At 36.3% G+C, this 21,902-nt stretch overlaps 1 protein-coding gene across 2 annotated transcripts in view; it reads right to left on the reverse strand.

Annotated features, from left to right (window-relative positions):
* The window catches only part of TAF2 (TATA-box binding protein associated factor 2), a 59,539-nt gene that overhangs the window by 32,800 nt on the left and 4,837 nt on the right, over positions 1-21,902 (reverse strand). Inside the window, exons 4-14 of one of the 2 annotated variants that reach the window (XM_054590437.1) lie at positions 17,577-17,695; positions 15,537-15,678; positions 13,955-14,186; positions 10,576-10,760; positions 9,498-9,611; positions 7,993-8,092; positions 6,087-6,172; positions 3,123-3,258; positions 1,956-2,110; positions 1,158-1,272; positions 702-811 (exon numbers count right to left, since the gene is read on the reverse strand). In XM_054590437.1, the coding sequence (XP_054446412.1) occupies positions 702-811; positions 1,158-1,272; positions 1,956-2,110; positions 3,123-3,258; positions 6,087-6,172; positions 7,993-8,092; positions 9,498-9,611; positions 10,576-10,760; positions 13,955-14,186; positions 15,537-15,678; positions 17,577-17,695 (1,494 nt within the window). Of the gene's footprint in view, positions 1-701; positions 812-1,157; positions 1,273-1,955; positions 2,111-3,122; positions 3,259-6,086; positions 6,173-7,992; positions 8,093-9,497; positions 9,612-10,575; positions 10,761-13,954; positions 14,187-15,536; positions 15,679-17,576; positions 17,696-21,902 lie in introns of those variants that run through there. The other variant, XM_054590436.1, reaches the window with a different exon arrangement.

A 21,902-nucleotide genomic window follows, 5' to 3' on the forward strand; every position in this document is an offset into this window, starting at 1 on the left:
GACAATCTAAATGCAGTCATGAGTATAGACTTCTATTCCTGAAATTTTGATATCACTACAAATTACTCCAGCAAAGCACAAAAGTACTTCTCATCTTTCACTATTCATAGTACAAGGCTGAGTTTTAAAAAGTGATAAAAATGTATTAAATAAAGGATGAACTGTTGGACATCTTCTAAGGAAAACGGCGTCGTGCCACGGAACAACAGTAAGAATGTCTGTAAGGGCGTGGGAGTACAGGGGAAAGGGAGAAGCACACAGTGCAGGCGATGCCGGGGCTTTTCGTGACATAAGTACTCAGTTCCTCCCTTTATAGTCAATAATCATTTCCCCAATATATTCTATAGATAGTAATCCAATGAGACTAATAAGAATGAAACTATGCAATTTGCCTTGAATGTTTCCTGGCTCCAAGAGCTCAAATTTCCATTCCACCTCCCTGTGCTGCTACAAAATAAGGATTCTCAAACCCACTGAAAATTTATTTAATTTAAGGATAAAAATGTTGCCAAAAACAGAAAGCAAATAATGTCTGGTAATATTAACTTGAAGTAAAATGGGGCAGTGGGGGAAGATACTAAATAACATGTTCTCTACCTAAAAAATTAGGTATACATTAGGATTTTTATTTTGGCATTTTAATCTGTGAGACTTACAATTGAACTATAAACTTCAATTTATAATTACGATTCAGTGCCTACCTTCTGCTTTTGGAATGGCAGGGTATATCATGTTTAAGGCTGTTTTCTTCAATTTGCAATGTATGATTGAAAGATCCATCTAACTCCTGCACTGTCACTTTAAGTGGTCCCTTTAAAAAGAAACATAACGTTCATAGTGCTAAAAAGAATACCAATATGTATTCTTACCCTTGTAGGTACGTATTATCGAGATATAAAATAATACTATACAACATGTGTAACTGGAGTAAGAGAAAGGCAATTGGTGCAAAAGGAGGGGAGAATTGGAAGAATTTGTATCCCCTGAAATATCCATCTGTAACCCACCTTCCTTTCACCAAATGGTATTTGCTCAATTTCATTCTTTGCAAACAAAATCTCATTATGAAACTTCTAACCAGATCCGCCACCCATAGCCCTTCTTATATTGTAATGGGGGGAAAGCAATGCAAAAGGCCATTTTGGAAAAAAACTTACCACATATTTCTGAGTTCCAGGAGACGTATAATCTTGCTTTATTTCCAATTCTAAGACATTTCGTTTTCTATTAAATGCAAAACTTCCATAAAATTTTACCACTCCACTCTGGTCTCTGAAGAACTGTAAAGGCATTTTCGCACACTGAAATGAACATATACTCCACAAATGATTCACTGCGGCAGTAGTAACTGTCAACTGCATTCCCACCAGTTCGAAGCTTGGAAGGCACGCTTCCATTGCAAAGCAGGTGGCAAAGTATTCAAAATTCTTGTGAAAAATGTTTCCCCAGATTCAAAAACAATTTCTGAAACATTAGGAAAATCTGTGTTTTGAAAGAAGTAAAACCACTTCACTAGGTTGTTAATATAATGAAATGAGAAAATGTAAAAACTAAAAAGTTCTAAGATACAACTCAAGATGTGCCAACCTCTAACCACATCTACAAGTCAGCAGACCACTGCATCTTAACAAGTGACCCCAAGGCCTGCCCCGATCAATTATTTCCCTCCCCTACCATCAAACCTATCGCTGTACTCACACGAAAAACGAATACTTCAAAATATGCCAAATCTTATAAATAGTATAGGTGAATGGTGTGTGTGTACGTGAGCGTAATGATTAGCAAGCACTTTACAGGAAATGATTTACAGTTCCTGGTTATTTTTACCATTATTTTGAAATATAAGTAGTTCTTGCCTCCTTTCATCCCCCAAATCCCTCTTTTCCCTTCTTCCCCTTACACATACAACCTTATTCCCTTCCCTGCTTTGTTGAACTGCTAATTCAAAAGGATACACCCATTGCTTTATTAAAGGCTGAATGTCTTTGCCAGAGACATTTGAGATGGATTTCAAAAACCCAGATGTGGAAACCAGCATTTGACTCCACATATGTGACTGGAACTTCTGAGAGGAAGCTGTACTAGCCAAACTTAGCAGTTTATTGAAAACCTGTAAGGATAAAAGTGTCAGTAACTTCGTATCATTTAGTAATGTAATATACTTTGCTTTCAATTCTCTCCCAAACCTCTCTGCAATATAACTTTATTTTAGTCAATCACAGAAGACAATAATTTCATGTCCTTCTATATAGACTGTTCTAGGTAAAGGAGATCAACAGAAGCGTGCAAAGAATTAAATAGAGTAGCCACTCTCCCTCTAAATGTAACTGAATTTTAATAACGTCCTGATCAAACAATGAAGAGTTTTTAAGAACTATAATAATAATATATCAATAGTTTACTATGCTATGAGCTTTACATAGAAACTAAACATTGTTTATTTCAGAAGTTGAGAACACGCAATAGGATTTATACCACTCAAAAAAGATAACTGGCTCTTTATGGACCACCTAGTACTTCTGCTCTTTACTCTAAAGGCAAGGTGAAGGACAGAAGAATTGAAGAAACTTAATTTTAGAGCAAACTTAAAAAGATTATGAAAGTTAATTTTTTTGCTTATCTCTAAGGATCTCATTAGTGGGAAACTGTTGAACACTTATAATACATCTGGTTCCTACTACCTTGACTGTTATAGCTCACCTACCTACACCAGAATTTGCTTAAAATACATGGCAGAATGCAGCCATAGCAAAACTAAGCACCTTTTCGATAAGTATACCTTTTCCTACTGAAAACATTTCTAAATGGCCATTCATCCTTAATATTCTAAATAATGCCAAACACAAAATCATATGCATAAATAGGTTTTACCTTCATCCTCACATTCTAATTTTACCTTCATAATAATCCTATACTAAATGGGTCAAGTATTGACACTCATCCTGCATCTGAGGAAACACAAACCAAAACACAGGGCCAGGGAGGCGAACAGCTAATGACTAAGAGAGCCCCCCCTGACAAACCCAGATGCTCTGACCCTGCTTACCGAAGCGCATTCAGATTATACATACACAGAACAGATCTTTCTTTACAACTGTTAAGTTTTTAACTTGAATACTTACTTGTAGCATAAATTCCATACTGATTCTATTTTCAATCAATCTCATCACAAGGTGAGCTTTACACTGAAACATAGTGTAGTATTCCCAGGAGAGCGTATGTGGATGCTTTATTGAAAAGTGCAGATGGGATGCCGGACTAAACAAACAAACAGATTTACTTAACAAACCTGAATATTAAGGAAACAGTAAATTTCATGGCCACATCAAGACAATAAATCAAAAACCTCATCAGAATACCTTAGCAATTTTCTTAACATGAGAGCAACAAAGACTAGGAAACATACATATACACACACACACACGCACATACACACAAAAGTCAAGAACTACATATGTAAAACAAAAACAATCATAAACATATTAAAAATTAAAAAAAAATTTCTTTCCGTAATTTTGGGGTAGAAAAAAAATCTTCCAAAAAAATAAAATAAAATAAAAACCAGAGGACATAAAGACCATATTGACTATGCAAAAAATTTTAAATTCTGACATGAAAAGAAATCATCAGTAAATTAAAAGAAAGGTCATCTTATAGAAAATATTTATGACATATATGAACATTTAAGATATCTACAATTTTTTGCTATTTCAAATAATGCTCTAGTGACTCTCTTTTTATACATGTTTAAGTATTTCCATATGTCATTTAGAAGTGGAATTTCTACATAACACACCTACAACACTTGAATCAAAAATTACCCATTTAAAAATTTTGATTGGTATCAACCAATTACCCTTCAAAATCACTGTAGAAATTATATTCTCAAAATCAATGTGTAAGAGTAGTCATTATACTTCCTTTAAAAGGCAGCATATTGAAATTTAAAATATTTATCTATTTGGTATTTATATAATTACTTTTATGTTTCACTATTACTTCCAAGTTTATAAGCCTTATAAGTTCATGAGCTTTAGCCATGCATAGCAATGTGGAAAAGGTTAAATAAATCTCAATGTATAATGGAATACTATGCAGCTCTTAAGTGGAACCAAAGTAAATTAATATGTAATGTTTGCTAAAATATATGGATATGGTTAATTTTTTTTAAAAGGTCACAGTAATATGCATATGACTGAATTATATTTTATAAATATCATATACACATAAATAAAGGCAATAATAAAGGTCCATATGTTGAAAGACAATATACCAAATTTATAATCATAGTTATCCCCAAGAAGAGGTTTTGGTGGGAGTAAGGGATAGTAAAAAAGTGCTAAAAAGGATCTTTTCCTTTTTACTCCACATACTTCCAAACTGTCCTTTTTTTTAAATTTTTTGAAGAGCACTATTCATGTGCTGCTTTTATATATATATATATATATATATATATATATACACACACATTTTTAAAATTAAACATACAACTAAATAAATGGGAAGAGTCAAGGTAAAAGCACCTTGTGTAAGTAACATTTTCACACAGCGGGAAAGCTCTTTTATATTCTGGGAAACCGCCATACAGCAGGCAGCCAGGGGAAGAAAGCAGAAGGAACTAATGCTCACTGAGTGGGCGCGTACTACGTGTACATGTATGAAGCTTTCACTCAGATAATCCTCACAACCAACCTGCTTAAAGTGGATCATGGATCATCACTGCAAACACACACACATACTTTCTCAAAAATGTTACGCAATTTTCTTTAACCACAAAAATCAATCATGACAAAAACTCCCCCAAGTTCTTCTATCTCCGGATTCCTATGCCTTTCTACTAACTTAATCTTGTCTCAGTAACCCTAACAAAAAGACTGGTTATACAATTTCAAGTTTCTTAACCTTTGTTGAGCTTTTAGACACTCAGCCAGTCGGTTAATTCTATCGGCCCCATCTGAGAAACCAGTTTAAAATACACAAAATAAAATTTACAGGATTACAAAGAAAGCCAATGATATAAAATGCAGTTATCAAAATATTAAAAAAAATTACGATATACCAATAGATGTGCTAGTTTATCAATATATTAAATAGTAAGATCTAGCACTGGTCTGCTGTAGTAAATCTGAGGTAGTGATGAGTGCAAAGAACATTTTGAGATATTTGCTAACAACTATAAATGTGTCAAGAAAATATCCATGATGTCTACTGTTGACAAAGTCAGAGCATTGTCTGTTGCCTACATAATTAAAGAAAATGTAAAATTTCACTTTATGCTTAGTGAAATTATAAAAAATTTCCCATCCAATTAAACCGACATTCCCTTTAGGAACCCACGGACCCCAGCACAAACAGAGCCCCTGCTAGCGCCACTGTTCTACTTTGAGTGGCTGTCTCCTCTGCAGTTACTTGCCAAAAAAACAGAAAAAGAGCAAGAGAAAGAAAGGACACAAGGTGACAGAGGGAAATGAAAGGAAAAAAGGAAAAAGGAAATAAGTATCTAGACAGGTGAAGATTCAAATAAATAGGTATAGATAGGATGTCCTGATACTGAAATTATTGACTTAGACATAAAATAATTATCAGTGTTTCTGTGATTTTAAATCTTTACGACAAGAGTATGATACAGGAGTATTAAAAAATTAACACAGAAAAAGAAAAGCATATCTTTAAGTCTTTTTTAAACGCTGAAATCCATTTATAGCCATTACACGTGGTAAGAACAGTAATGAAAGGAGTAATGAGAAGATTACCAGTGTCTGTGGCCTCAATATTATCATCTACTGCTACTACTATCCCTGTGGTCTGTGTGGGCCTCAGCATCATACATATGATCCTAAAAGAGTGATCCCATAAAATAAGGTTTATAATATCATTTTTTTTATTTTATTTTTTCAAATACATTTGTCTCTGCCTTCCCCCCACCTCTTTCCCTTGCCCCCTCCCTCCTCCCCTCCCTCAGCTCTTCCCCTTTGGTTGTGTCCATGAGTCCTTGCTATATGTTCCTGGACTTTCCCCTTCCCTCCCTTGTCCCCACCCCCCTCCCTCCTTCCCTCTATAATATCATTTTTGAACAATAAACATACTTATCCTTCTCTTTTCCTCCACCAAATATGGGATGTAGTAAAACTCCGCCAGTTTTCAGTTCATATGCCACTATTTTGTCTAGCTCCTAAAAAAAAGATATAAAAATAGGAGTCAGTGAAAAATTTTTTACATATAAATTTAAAATTGAACTGCAATTTCTCATTTCCTGGGAAGACTATAAATTTGTTAAAATAAATTAAATGTATCTGGAGAGTAGTTCACATTCTTATAAACAAAGCATACTACACAGCTGGCTGAATGGCAGAGCCTAACGGGCCTTGCCTACTTTGCAGCTTTAGGGCTGGCTGGTAGCCTGGCACCTTTTCCTAATGCATCTTTCCAAGCTCTCTAGCTGGCTTTCCAAGCTTATTTCTTCCTTCTTTGTATTTTGCTTTGATGGAGAATTTAGCCAAGTAAAAAGAAATGGCATAAAAATATGTCAAATATCAACAACTTTTTAAAAGATTTTATTTATTTTTTTAGAGAAAGGGGAAGGGAAGGAGAAATGGAGTGAAACATTGACATGTGAGAAAAACATGGTTTGGCTGGTTGCCTTTTGCAGGCCCCCACCTGGGGTCCGGGCCCACTACCCAGGCATACGGCCACACTGGGGTGGGGCCAGTGACTCTTCGGTTCTCAGGCCAGTGCTCAATCCACTGAGCCACACCAGCCAGAACGGGAATCAACATTCCATATGACATACATCAAAGTTAAAAAAAAGAAAAGAAAGGGACAACACAACCGTGCTAGAAATTCATGACTGGTTTAAATAATATACAAGCAGAGTAGAGAGCGGTGGTAAAAATCATAGTGAAGTGGTTAAAAGCCAGGTCTAAATCCTGGTTCTACTACTTACTAGCTGTGTAACTTTGGCCAAATAACTTAACCTCTCTGTGCCTGTTTCCTCATCTGTAAAATGGGGATAATAACAGAGTAGTTAGGAAAATAAAGATAGCTGAGATTTATAAAATATTTATAACAGTGCCCAAAACATGGTAAGTGCTGTATGCCATTTACCTTCATTAACAGTTTTTGAAATGAAGAATGAACTGTTCAGTTCTAGATGTAGAAATTTTTTCACAGTCCTAAATGTTTGAAATCCTTTAGAATGACCTTTGGCTTACTTAAGTTCAGGTTTGAAGGATGAAGGTATATAAAATGAAAAAAGGGGGAAGGTGGAAGGGTCTATTTAACAGGGATATTAAAGGCTAAAATTTTTTCCACCTGAGAAAAAAGAAGCTAAGCGTGATATAAGTAAAATGTATATGTACATGAGTAGAACGGGCTAGGCAAAATATAGTTGATTTTTTTCCTATGGGCCAAATCTTTGAATTATAGGAAAACGACTAACAATGACAGGAGCATGAATGCACTGAAAAGCTAGCCAGCATATAAACAGCACTTACTATGCATAAGACACCGCGCATATTACATGCATGATGTCTTATAATCCCCATCCATACGGAAGATACTAATACTACTCTCCTTACACAGAGGAGGCTTGGTGAGATTAACCAAAGTAACAGAGCTTGTAAATGTATGAGGCAGACTAGAGAGCAATCTGATTCCAGAACCTGGGCTCTAAGTCTAAACAAATTTAGGAAGCAGAGAAATGCATTAAAAATGAGAAGCTGGAACATTGACTAATTTGATGTCTAAGGAGCTTAAATATCCTCTCCTTAGTGAAAATGTTTTTAGAAGCCAACACTGACAATGGAAACTGGAAAAAATAGACCATTAGTCTTTCTCAGTATAGTGACTCTCAGTTTACTGGAAAAAATTAGACACTCTGAATGACAAGTATTTTACAATTATTAAAAATAAAGGACATGCAACTTGGAAATCAGGAGAACACTAACATGTCTTAGTGACTTCTAAGTGGATAGTGGATCTAGCTCTTTTTACCTCTTTAATCCAATGGCGGTATTCATTAACACCGAAAGTTTTTTTCATCCAAAGTCCATAAATATAGCCTGAAATTCCCTTCAGTACCCATTCATCAGACCTAAGCAAAAAGTAAAAATGTGAACTTTTAGTCATAAAAATTCTTCAGATGAGACTGAGGTAACAGGTGTGTGTATGTCTCTGCCTTCTTAGAGAAAATGAAAGTTACTATCAAATTCTTTGGTTTCCCCACTTCTTCAGCTGAATTCTGCTTGTCCATCCACCCCTTGTGCCTTCTCACACCTGGCTGCACCGTCCCACCTCAGGCCCCACGTGCCTGTGTCTGTGCTCCACTCCTGCACGCTGCTTCCCTCTGGGCAGCCCCGACCTGGCCGTCCATCCCTGAAACACACTGGCCCGGAGCCAGGGCTGTGCTGCTGCGTTCTTAACGTCCACATTCTATTCTTAACAACCCCGTGCATAACTATCAGTGGGACTCCGAGACAGGACGTGTAATTACTTAAATTCTTTTAGTTTCTCAAGAGGAAAGGCAATTGACACCATTCATTCACTTATCCATTCCTTTATTTGTTCATTCAACTATTTTGTCTACCATGTCCCAGGTACTATTATTCTTATTAAAGATTTTATTTATTTATTTTTAGAGAGAGGGGAAGGGAGGGAGAACGGAAGAGAAACAAGATGTGTGAGAGAAACAGCAATTAGTTGCCTATCTCACACCCCCAAATGGGGACCTGGCCTGCAACCCAGGCATGTGGCCTGACTGGGCATCAAGCTGGCAACCTTTGGGTCCACAGGCCGGTTCTCAATCCACTGAGCCACACCAGCCAGGGCCAGCACTGTTCTTTAGTGAAACAATGTAATTTTAAGGAAGTTACAAATCTAGAGGCTTTACCCTCTGCCTTCTTGCCTCCAGGCAGTGGGGAAAATGAAATACCGTATTTACATATTTTTTACAGCCCAGATTGGTCACAGTTATAAATTATAATCTTAAGGGAGTTTCCTGTGTTTCTTCAAACTCATCTCAAGTCAATCAAAATGAAAATGAAAAGTGTTCTTATCTCTTACAGCGTTCAATTGATACCAAGCTAGGTACTAGCAGGAAAATCCCTACGTCATTTTCATTATTGTAGAGGACCATTATTTTGCCTTAAATATTACCTTGAACATTACCAACTGACCAAGCACTGACATCAGAATTCTAATTATAGTTTTCTGTATATTCAAATCCTTTTATCTACAGTATTCATTCAGTTTTTAAGAAATTATTGTTATCAAAATTCTTACCTTATTCTTATTGCAAATTACAGAACTATATTGAATTCATGACCAAAAATTTAGGATGAAATTTATACTCATTTTTTTCTTTAACTATATATAGAATAGTGTCTTTAAAACAAACTGCTACTGTTAGCACAAAGGTCAGCTTACACTGCAGGAAAGAGAATAAAAAGAAAATTTCTCAATTCGTATTCTTAGTTGTTGTAAACTTTGAAATCACTTACCAAGACATTCTGGATATGAAACAGCCGAAAAACTGCTGGGCCAAGGACTGGGCTAAACACCTTCTAGTCAAAGGTGTCTCGTCTATAATCATGGCACTATGTAACAGATTTGTGCTGGAAATTAAGAGAGATAGCTAGTTATAACCAAGAAATAAACAAGTAATGGGCAAAATAAAATAGCCACACTTTTAAAATAACAGAATTTTTTAGGCATAAAAGAGAAAAAAAACCCAGAATATTCCCCAAAGTGTTTTTGCATCTTTTTCAAATTTAGCTGAAACCCATAATCTTGATAGATTTTGCTTAAAGCAAGGATTGCCATGTTTCCCACTGACTTCCATGAAAAATGGACATATACCTTATTTTTGGGGGGCAAGGGGAAAACATCATCAGTCAAATATGTCAGTCAGAAACTAATCCTCCTACAAAAGGCTCTTCTAATTTGAAAACTCTTTTCTGAATAATAAACCATTAATTTTTTGTGCTCTATTATTTACTTTCATATATGCTGACCCAATGGATCCTTCTACTACCACTCTGGAGTATGCAGGGGAAGCATTATTATTCCCTTTTTATAGATGAGAAAATTTAGGTCTAGATAAAGTGACTGACTCTGAAACCTCCAAAGATCTGAAACTTTGCAAGGAATGAAAGAGAGAGAGAGGTAAAGAGGGTAGAAAAAGAAAGAACTAAAAATAAAGTCTTCCTTTTTTCTTACAAAAAATCTTGACTATATAAGTGAATGTTTAAGTAGTGCTTAAAAAAAAAAAAACAACTCACCAGTTATCCACAAAACACCTTGTATAATATTTCTTAAATTGCATTAAGCAGAAAAGAGACTTTTTAAAAATATGTAAGACATTAATATCATTTAATTCTGGATGAAAGTAGTATGAGTCTTTTGGGTTAGTCTGAAATTTTCTTCTTTGTACTTTTTACATTTTTTAATTTTAAAAACACTAGATTTTCTATAAAGCCAACCATAATTAAAGTTCAAAGCATCTTAAAATTGATAAAATAAATAACCTGTCTTTACATTGTTACCCTATTAGCATTTCAAATCTGAAGAAATACCAACCTAAAAATGCTCATAGACGCATAAGCAGCAACTTCAACATAAGCCTCATCAATGAATACAGTCTTAAAGCAGGAGTATGGGTATCGACATGTAAGAATTTCTTCATAAAATTCAAAAACTTCATGAAGATATGATGTGGTATGTTTAAGCAATGGAAGAAGTTGGGGTAAACAAAAATGAGTAACCTGAAAAAAAGCAAGGAAAAAGATTATTAAATAAACTAACTTTAATATTTTAAATTTCCTAAATATCTCAATTACGGATAAATATTCACATAAATTTTTTTTTCCACAAACTCATGATACTGAAAGAAAATGCCAGCATGACATCAGAGATTGCTTTCAGTGTATTTACGAAATATTTATTGTACTTAAAATCAAACTTATGATGGATTATAAGCCTGTAAAATGCTTTTATACCCAATAAAAATAAAACTTTGTTTCCAAATAAAGTTAAAAATTCTTCTGCATATGCACACAAAACAAAAAAGATTTAAATCTCCAAGGCTTACAGATCTACCTTTGATATGTAACTATCTAACTTAGTGAATATTGCACATCATAGGACTATCTTAGTAATTAATTGTCAATGTTAATCATACTATCTTTACTACACATAGAAAATAATTACTATAGTCCTCCTCTACCATCTCAACTACATATGGAAAGCTGCAGGAAGTAGCACAGGAAGTTTAGGAGATAAGAAATGCCTGCAATACAATCAGTAATTCTGATTTTCTTATTAGGCTACATCACACCTTAGACATGACATGCAAAAATCACATTCCATCTCATTGTCCTAATTTATGATTCTGTGCCAAGTCAACGGCATCAACAACGTCAGAATCACTCTTATTAGAATGACCTGGCAAGGTCTTGGGTAGATCTAATCTGAGCTAATCTTTTTGAATTGGACAAAAGTTGACAGGTAAGGAGAGGAAAAGAGGACGTCCTAAACAGTGCCAGGAATAGGAAGAAGTAAGATGTGAACAGGAAAATCTAAGTAAATTATATTGAATATAACAAACACAAATAAGAAAGTACTGGAAAAAAGCTAAAAAGGAATATTAGGGTCAAATTTCAGAAGACCTTAAAAGCCATTCTAAAGAGTTCTGATGACTGCAGGATTGTGGAGGCAAGGAAAGTTTAAATGTTATGATAAAAATGACTCTTCTGACAGAGTTATAAAAGACCAGTTCAGAGACAGTGAGAGATGAATATCTATGCACTATTATTGGGCAGGGCCCAAACTGCATCTTGATTAACACTCCTCTTGGTACACAAACAGGAAATAAAGCTTCTCTTGGTGGATTCTTTCATGGCCAGCGCCACCAAGCCCCCAACAGGTAGGAGGGGCTGACCACGCCAGCTTGGGACCCCTGGGCCAGGCAGAGAGTAAAAGATGTCCAGTCCCTGTGTGAACATTTTAAGTGTCTGGCCTGCGTCCCCAGTCAGCTGGCAGGTCCTGCAATGCTGCGGTGTGGGCAGGCCCCAGCCGCAGGTCCTCTGGGGGAAGCGGGAGAGTGCTGGTCTGGGGGCCACACGCCCGCTTACGGACTGTCGGGATCTGGGATCCGGGAGGTCAGAGGGCCAGGGAGGACTGAGCCAAGGGAGACCCAGGAGGCAGGGAAGACGGAGGAAGGTCTGGCCTCGTGGCACCATCCTGCCTCTCTGTGTCAGTCTCCACAGCCCCGACGTGGGTGTCGCAGCCCGGCACTGCGACACACAGCTTGGCCCACTGGTGCAGCAGGAGGGCAAAAGGGCAAAGTCACTAAAAGGTGCTGGAGTGCTGACACGTGTCATCACATCTGTAACTCAGGGAACATCCCTCCAGGCCCCAAACTCTGCTCCAGCCCCCTGCGGGCTGACCTGGCTGCGGAGGGGCCCCAGGTACGCCCAGAGCCCAGACCCGAGCTGCCCAACACAATCAGCTCAAGTCACCTGTGGCTTTTTCCGTTTAAATTAGTAATTCCAGTGAAGGCCCTGGCTGGGTGGTTCAGTGGGTTAGAGCATCATCCCAATACGCCAAGGTTGTGCGTTTGATCCCCAGTCAGGGCACGTGCAAGAATCAACCAATGAGTGCATGGACAAGTAGAACAACAAATTAATGTTTCTCTCTTCCTTCCTCTCTCTTTCTAAAATCAATACATTTAAAAAATTAAATTAAAAAAGAAAATACTCCCCAAGAAAAGAATTCACTTTCAGACAAATTTACATGATAGTAAATCTACTGATACTGGGGCAAAAATTAAAACTACTTGAGACAAAGAAAGACCCTAAGATAGGGGCTCTAAGTATTCAAGAAAAATACCTGATTGTCATTTACCTTTCCCTCATCCAATGGCTCAGAGTGGGAAAAAGAATTCTTCCAAAATACAAAGTAGGTACTAATCAAATGTTGATTTTAATGTTGATCAGTTACCAAAAATAATAAAATTCACTGCCTATCTTATCAGTGAAAATACTTTTAAGAGACATTGTCAAGACAGTAAAAGCAAAATTATTCACAAAATATCGTGAATATCTTCCATGAGTGATTTCAAAAGTCTTGCGAATTTCAGGAAAGCAAACCTAAGAGCACACCAAGGAACTCACTCACACTCCAAACCTGGCTGCCCTCATTTTTGCTCATGTAACTCAAAGAAATGCTGTTGAGCTCTACATGGTCACAGTATAATCCTTGTATTACAAATAATAACAACTGAAATTGAAAACATAAAGGAGAGTAAATAATAAACTCATTCAAATGTTACTTTACATGTGTCCAGTAGCCAAGAGGGTCCATAACCAATGAATTACTTTCTAACCATAAGCAGTCTCATGCTTGGGGAAATATAAAAGCACTATCTGACCTATAAATTGATAAATGATTTGCTGCAAGACAGAAGACGGAAGGAAACTGGAAGAAGTCTCAAGAGTTTTGGTTGTTGACCAAAATTCTAACCCTGCCTCAGCCTTTTCTCTTTTCCTCTACATAGTGAAGTGAGAACAAATCTTGCTCTTTAATTCTGGATTGCAATCTTTCAGATCCAGAGATGGGACTGTAACATTCATATATATGCCTAACAAAAAGATGACATTAATCATGAATGGAATTAATTACAGAAATCGACCTATATACTCTAATCAAAGCATACTTGAAGCTCTGGTGAATGCAAACCCCTCTGCTGGAAAAAATCTGAAGTTTTATCTATGACAACTTTTTGAAAGGAATTCATTCAGGAATTCATATCATTAAATATGTACCAGACAAGGAAACCTTTTCTCTCCAGTGATATTCTTGACAGTTAAGAGTTAAGAAAACCTTAGTATTTCATTAATATCCTCCTTCTTCTCAGGAGTGAAAGGGTAAAAGGAAAAAACAGAGTAAGAAGCCATACCTCATGCATGTATGGATCTACAAGTATTTCAAAAGGTCCAATGGCCAAGGAGATATTTGATGCAGCTGTTGGAATGGTAAGCATGTAATGGAAGGTCTTCTTTCTCATATCATGGGTATACACCGTCTCCACCAAATCTCCATTGGAAACAGCCACCATCGCAGCGTCTACTGTAAATTCTAATTTCCATGTACACAGTTCAGAGTATGAGTCAACACATGGGAACCAAAATCTAGAAAAAAGATCAATGGTATAAAAAACAGTTCAAAGTATAACCTGCATTGCTTTCTCCATGTATAAATTATTTTAACATTTATAGGATATCTATAAAAAGAAGTTTTAGCTATTTTACTACTGAAGTTTTTTACTGTGCAACTTGAAAGAATTTGATTAAAAGTAGAAATGTGCCTCCAAATATTGTTTGGCAATATTAAGTAAATATATCATGTGGTACCTTCAGTTCAAACCCTAAAAAGAAATGAGCAATTCTTAGTTTGTAATCTTTAAATTAAAAATAGAGTTTCACTCACATATTCACATTAGTCACTTTTGATGGAGCATTCATTTCCACACAATATTCAGAATCTACTCCATAAGTTAGAAAACTGTTTCGGAGTATAAAATGCATGTATAAATTCAAACAGTGCTGGTAAAGCTGTACATAAATTTCTTGTTGACTTTCTATCAATTCAGGTCAGGCTGTATTTTGTGCCAGCATTTGCACTTGGCACTGAAACCAAACGAGTGTATGACATCATCCCTGGCTTGGAGGAGTTAATAATCTGAGGAAAAAATGCTTATTATACAGTAATATTTCAATAACATGTAACGAACTATAGAACTGTGAGAATAAACTACAATTACACACAATGAAGCTAAATCTCACTTATCACAGTGTTCAACGAAGAGCCGAATGTGCAGAGCGGGACGCACACGCCTTCATGCACCGTACTTAGCCGTGTATAATGTGCGCCCATGCTTTTCGTGCTGTGCGTGTGTAATGCTCATCCTCAGCACTCCCTATGTATAATGTGCATCCTTATTTTTCTCTCAAAAATTTGGGCAAAAAAATGTGCATTATACATGGCAAAATATGATACATTAAGTTCAAAAACAGGTGTCAGTAATCTGTGGTATTTTAGAAATCAGAATAGTGATCACCCTTGGGCAGGAGAGAATCAGGCAGGGACGCAGTGAATGGAAGTGGGTGGGAGGGGGCCTCTGAGATGCTGCTGATGTTCTTCTTGACGTGAGTGTTGATTACATGGGTTCGTCCACTTGTGCAAATTTATGGAGCTTTCTACATACAACTTGCATAATTTTCTATGTTTTACTTTAATACAAAGTTAAAAAATTAAAGAACACATGATTTTAGAACAGCAGACTTGCAAATGAGAGAAGAGGAAAGACATAAGATTGAGGAGGAATGATTAATGGAACAAGATTCAGAAGTGGTAGAACAAGTTTGGGAGATAAAGCTGGTACTTCTCATTTTATGCTAAATATGTGTATTGTATTTACATAGGAAAAAACACAATTGAAAAGTAAAATGAACTGAAATACATAAGAATTAATAATCTACCTTGTGGAATTCTGATACCCACAAGAGAAAACATGAGCACCTCTCTCTGCCATACTTCCCTCTACACTGGGTACCACAAAATGAAGGCCTCCTTTTGGCTGATCCAAAGAAAAATTGATGTGTATCTTTAGGACCTTTAATTCTGCAACAAATAAATACACACATACATTGATACATAAGTATATAATTAAGTAATCGTGGTCTATGTAAATAAGAGCAGACTAAACTGAACATAAAATGGGAATCAAACGCTCAGTTTGACATGAAAAACCACATTACTTAACCTAGTTTTGGCTTTCCCCATCTCTCCACCTCGTTTAACTCAATAGCCTGCCTTTACTCAATTCTAGTCACTGTTATGTTCTCCCAAAAGGTAGCTCTGGTTATGCTATATCCTCATGCCAACATTCCTGACCATGCTAGAGTGCCTAGAGAAAAAATTCAAACTCCCACATTGGACACTTAAGTCCTTCTAGATCCAATTTGAAACTCACATTTCAGGTCAAATATAGGTGACGGAAAATATTTTGACTTCAGGTGGTGAGCACACAATGCACTCTACAGATGATCTATCATAGAATTGTATATTTGAAACCTGTATGATTTTATTAACCAATGTCAGCCCAATATATTTTTTTAAAATAAAAGGACAAAGAAGCCAACAATAAAAAATAAAAACAAAACCAGATTAACCAAAAAAATTTGTTCCCTGATCACATTACCCCACAGATAAGTTAACCCTAGTTGACTTTGGGGGAATAGGTGAAGGAGTGATGGGTAAAATAGATGGGAAAGCCTACTCAATAATTTACATTATACACCCTGGCTGGTGTGGCTCAGTGGATTGAGCACTAGCCTGCGAACCAAAGGGTGGCTAGTTCGATTCCCAGTCAGGGCACATGTGGGAGGCGCATGAGAGGCAGTCACACACTGATGTTTCTCTCCCTCTCTTTCTCCATCCCTTTCTCCTCTCTAAAAATAAATATATAACATTTTTAAAAATTTACATCATGCATTATTTATTGCTTTTTGTCTTGATTTCTACAGAATAAATGTGTTACTTTCATAATAAGGTTAAAGTTGTCTCTTTTAATTTCCCCCAAAGCCTTATAACCATACGGACTATCTCCAATCTCTGAACATAAAATGATGACCTTCCATGCCTGTGCCCTAAATTGGGCAAACCTCTCTACCGCCCCCCTCCCAAAAAAAACCCATGCATAAAAACTACCAAAAATATGCAAAGTCAAAACAAAATGTCTGCCGTGGCTGGACCGGTTCAGTGGATTGAGCACCAGCCTACGAACTAAAAGGTCGCCAGTCTGATTCTCCCTCAGGACACATGCTGGGCTGCAGGCTGGGTCCCCAGTTGGGGCATGAGAGGCAACCAATCACTCATCAATGTTTCTCTCCCTTTCTTTCTCCCTCCCTTTCCCTCTCTCTAACAGCAAAAAAATAAAACCTTTTAAAAAATGTCTTTTACTTCCTTAAAATGGTTAATTTTTATAAGGCCAAATACAGGTATTATATGTAACTATATATAATAATTATAATGGCTATAACTTTATTCAAGGAAATAAGAATTTAGAAATTATAAGACTATGCTCAAAAGTATTCAGAGTGAATGTTAGAAACCGTATGATCTAGCTTTCACTCGACCACTAATTAATGACCTGCAGCAGATCACTTACTCTCTTTGGACTTTGGACTTCAGATGATATTTTTAGGATCCTTCCTGCTATAAAATGCTGTAATTCTAAACTGATTTGATATTGTGTAAGTTCTCAAAGCTTAACAAACTGTTCCATCCAACTAATTTTTTTTACAATTTTCACTTTAAAAACAACAGTGAAAAGAGCTGATTTTTGTCATAGCCCTTGATTGCTGTTTTCCTGTTAGCCTGCAATCCTTAACGGAAAAAAAAGATTCCAACTTCTGTATATTTCAATTTACAATTTTGACATCATTTTCATGTAAAAGTTCTAGTCTCTGACTCTAACGTAATTGTGTTACACAGTCAACATATTCTTGGTATTTTACCATCAACGTGTTTCCATAACTCTGATGGAACCTTAATGCAAAGTTCTCCATTTCCTGCATCGGGATCCACAGCACTCACTGCAGCTGCATAAGCATTGGAAAAATAATTGAGATTTCTCCTGGGAGGTTAAAAAAACAAAAACAAAACTACTTATCAGTAAGCCATATATTTCACCAAGCATTTTCTTAAATATTTGATACCATTTGCTTGAAAGCGCTGAAAGCAATGCATTGTCTTACATAATTCATAACAAGACTTTTTAGCCAAAAAATTGTTGCTCTACTCACCATGACTAAAACTATTGAAATTCAATGACATATATAGTCTACTTGCCAATGCTATGTAATTATTATGATTATCACATTATTAAATAATTTTGGAATGCCAAAGCCCTCCAGAAAATAATTCCGTTTTGGGGTGGTGAGGGTACCCCCTTGCATGTCTATCGTCTATTCATGAGCCACAAAGTAAAGTTAGTGACATTTCACTAGCTTAACAAATTTTTAACCTAGTTAAAAAAACAAGTTTCAAAAACTCTAGAGAGTTATTATAAGGGAAAGCCATTTAAGAAAACATTCAAATTGTACACTCTTAGCCTGACAGAGGCCATTCCGCCCCATCCCCACCTCGCTACTAACTAGGAAGCATGTAACGTTGACATGGCTTTTAACAATGACACAACATGAAATTTTTGAAGTCATTAAACAGGCTGATCAATAATTTTAACAATTTCTTTGTTAGATAAATACATAAAATAAAAGGTGTAAAAACCCAAGGACCACAATTAAAAAACTCAGTTTTCACATACCATCTATTTATTTAAATTATCATACAGTAAAAGTAACTTTTGTCTTTAGTATATAATTCTATAGATTTTAACATATGTATAACCACCACCACAATTGGGATACAGAACAGTTCCATCATGCTAAAAAGTCCCTTGTGCTATGTCTTGTGTCAAATAAATGGAACCACAAAACGCAACCTTTTGAGGCTAGTGTATGTTGCTCATAATGTCTCTGAAATTCATGAAAAGTGTTAATACATTAATCGTTTGTTGTTTTTTTATATTGAATAGTGTCCCATTGTACAGACTGTACCACAGGTTATTTATTCATTCACCCACTGAAGGACATCTGGGTTGTTCACAGCTTGTGGCTATCACAAATAAAGCTGCTATGAACAGCCGTGTATCAGTTTCTTTGTGATGTTAATTTTCATGTCTGTAGTACAAATACCCACAAGCAGGGCTCGAGAGTCAAATGGTAAATATATGTTTAGCTGTGTAATAATCTGCGGAACCTCGTTCCAGGAGGGCCCTACTGTTCTGCATTCCCACCAGCAGAACATGAAAGTGCCAGTCACTCCTCCTCAACCCTGCCAGCATCAAGTTCACGTAACATCTAATTTTAAAGACTACGTACTACATCTATAGATTACATCTTCAATAAAATTTCAGAAACATGAAATTTGGAAGATAGTTGAAGAACTTGTAATTTCCCCCAGTTACCTGTGAAATTCAAAAATAAAAAATAATCACTTTACAAAATGTCAAATTCAAACATCACATACTAAGCTGCTCAGTTTCTTCATGGGAAATTATCCTCGTAATGTCCTCATTTCCTGAGAAAATGTACAGTGGTCCAAATAAAATGTTTAGTCATTAGAAATGAAATCTATTAGGAAGTCAGTTATGAGGAACAATTTTCTCATGGTTTGTGTTTCAGTGTTTGTTTTCATAATACAAATCAAATGTTTCCTTTCATAATAACCCCATAAAAGTCAAAAATTACAAGGCAAAATAGTAAGTGTTTTCCATTTTCAGAATAATAATGAGTACAAAATATTAATATGCCCTCATCCTAAAACCACCACCACCCCCTACTTTTCAAGCAAAATAAGAAAAGTCTTCTCAAAGTGGTGAAACCCATCTAGGGAAGAGAAAGAAACACAGAGGAAGGAAAGAAGTGGGCTGCTGTAGGTTACCCATCCACAAAAATGGTTTCTCTGACAAAGTCCACATTTATTTTACCTTAAAAAGAGAAATGTAGCAAAAAAAAAAAAAAAAAAGAAAGAAAAGAAAAAACTCAGCAAAGAGCCCTAAACCTATGGATGCAAACTACATAATCTATCTATAACTCATAAGATTCAAATACAAAATATATTTGGAGCAACTTCAAGTGCTGAAATTATTTTATTTTACTGGGAGACAATAAGCCAAGAGGGGAAGGGAAGGAGGGAGAGAGAAGAAGGGAGGGGAGAGGAGAGTGGGGAGGACAGGAGAAAGAGCCAGAGCAAGAGACAAAAGGCAGAGAAAGAAGCCTTACAGATGTTACATAAACTACTGGGTTTTTAGGTGCTAGTACAGGTAATTTAACAACACAGCTAACATTCAGTTGCATAAAATACGTAGAAATGCCTTTTGGTCTCTTATCTAAATGCTTCCCTTCCTTATAATCCCCCTTAACGGTTCAAAGGTGATGAATCTCATCCAAGGTAAGCAAACACACTCTTTCCATTAAAAATAGGAGGGCCTGGCATCTTAACTTTAAAACAAACAAAATGTGATAAAGTAGTATAATACTTCTTTGAATGTTAGGGCATTCTTGTATATATTAAAGATCAAATTTTACCACTGATAACTTTACGTTTAATTTTCAATTTCAAAACTGCTATGCTTTTTTCTGTTTCAGCTTTAGTGGAAATTTTTTTTGGTTCATTAAAGAAAGCAAGTTATTTTAGAAACAAGAACGGTAACAGAAGTATCTAGAGATATGCTAAAAACCTTAACTATCTGCCTTTCCCAAATTTCCCTTCAAAAATAATGTCATCTATGGGATATAGTTTTCATATCAAACTGCTAAAAAAGGCAGTATTTCTTCTGAATAACTGGTATGTTTCTGTCTTGTGTCTTAAGAATCTTATAAATAATAGTGTTTACAAGTGATAGTATTTCCCTCTTTAGTAGGGCAATCAGAGGTATCAAAACCAAATCTATAATTTTCCTCTAGTAATTATTCAGTCACTTAATAGTGTGTACACACCATCCTACACATTTTGACCCTACACATTAATTTCATTAAGGACTTTTAAAAACTATTGTCAAGAAAAGTTTAAAGCAGAGAATAAACAAATACCAGCAAAAATAACTAATGTCATCTCTCGTATAAAGTAATCAAGATTCTAGAACTAGGGAGCACTTGAGATCTTGTCTCTCAGGATGCAGTCAGTTTGGCTCAAATAAACTCTTGAAAGATTTTAAAAAATTCTAGACGTAGGCAGAAAAACAGGTGTAGTCAGCAAGTATTTACTAAGTGACCATGGCTAACCGAGCTCTGGTTCTAGCTGAAAAGAAAATTTTAAATATATCCTGTCTTCTCCAAATTCCTAACCTTGCAAAAGATTCTCCTCTATGACTTCCTTTCCTTTACTTATAACACTAGACGTGATGAGGTATCTTCCCTATTGCCAGAGAAAATCTTTAAGGGATATCAACACCTCACATTAATCACGGCCAAGGAAAGCTTGCTTCCTCAACCAGTTTGGGGTCCAGTGTTCTTGTCGCTGCACTGTCACAGGTTATCCTCTTTGCAACCTGCCCGGCAACAACTGGTAAAGCAGGCGTGCAGACACAGCGTTGTCACCGGCCGATGAGTTCTCTGCTCAACAGGGTAGTATTCTGGCCTTCTGGAGAGGCCATGGCTCCCCTACCTGCCCTTTCATCGGGAGAGGCCTTTTCCATTCATTAGTTTCCATACACAGTTACTATTCCAAAGGCAGATGATTTTGTAACATCTTTTTATGTCAGTTCTACCAGTGTGGCTGCAAAAGCAATGACATTTCAACAACTGATCACCTTTATGAAATGGGAAGGCACAGGAGCCATTCAGAGATTTCCTGAATTTTCCCAGTACCATTTTCTTTTCCCTCTTGAGTTTGAAAGATTCTAAACCAGTGACTATTGGGATCATATATATCTACAGATGAGCCTCCTTCCTCAACCTTCCCAATCCCTTAAGATAGTGGTTCTCAAGCTTTAACTTGTATCAGAATCACCAGGCAGGCTGTTAAAACCAAACTGCAGGACCCTATCCCTTGTTTTCAGTCAGTAGATCTAGGGTAATGCTTGGGAATCTGCCCAACTCACAAGCCCCCAGGCAATATCGGTGCTTCCTGTCTGGGAATCACGGTTTGAGAATTGCTGCCTTAAGGCACTACTACACAGCTAGATGAGTATCTTGAATAGAAAGAGTTTATAATTTTTTTAAAAAGTTTATAGTTTGGGACATTCTACAAGAGCCTTTCAGTAACCTTATTTTCCTGAG

Source organism: Pteronotus mesoamericanus, unplaced genomic scaffold (assembly GCF_021234165.1).
Source record: "Pteronotus mesoamericanus isolate MK-2021 breed Mesoamerican mustached bat unplaced genomic scaffold, CSHL_Meso_final scaffold_174, whole genome shotgun sequence".
Classification (NCBI taxonomy): Eukaryota; Metazoa; Chordata; class Mammalia; order Chiroptera; family Mormoopidae; genus Pteronotus; species Pteronotus mesoamericanus.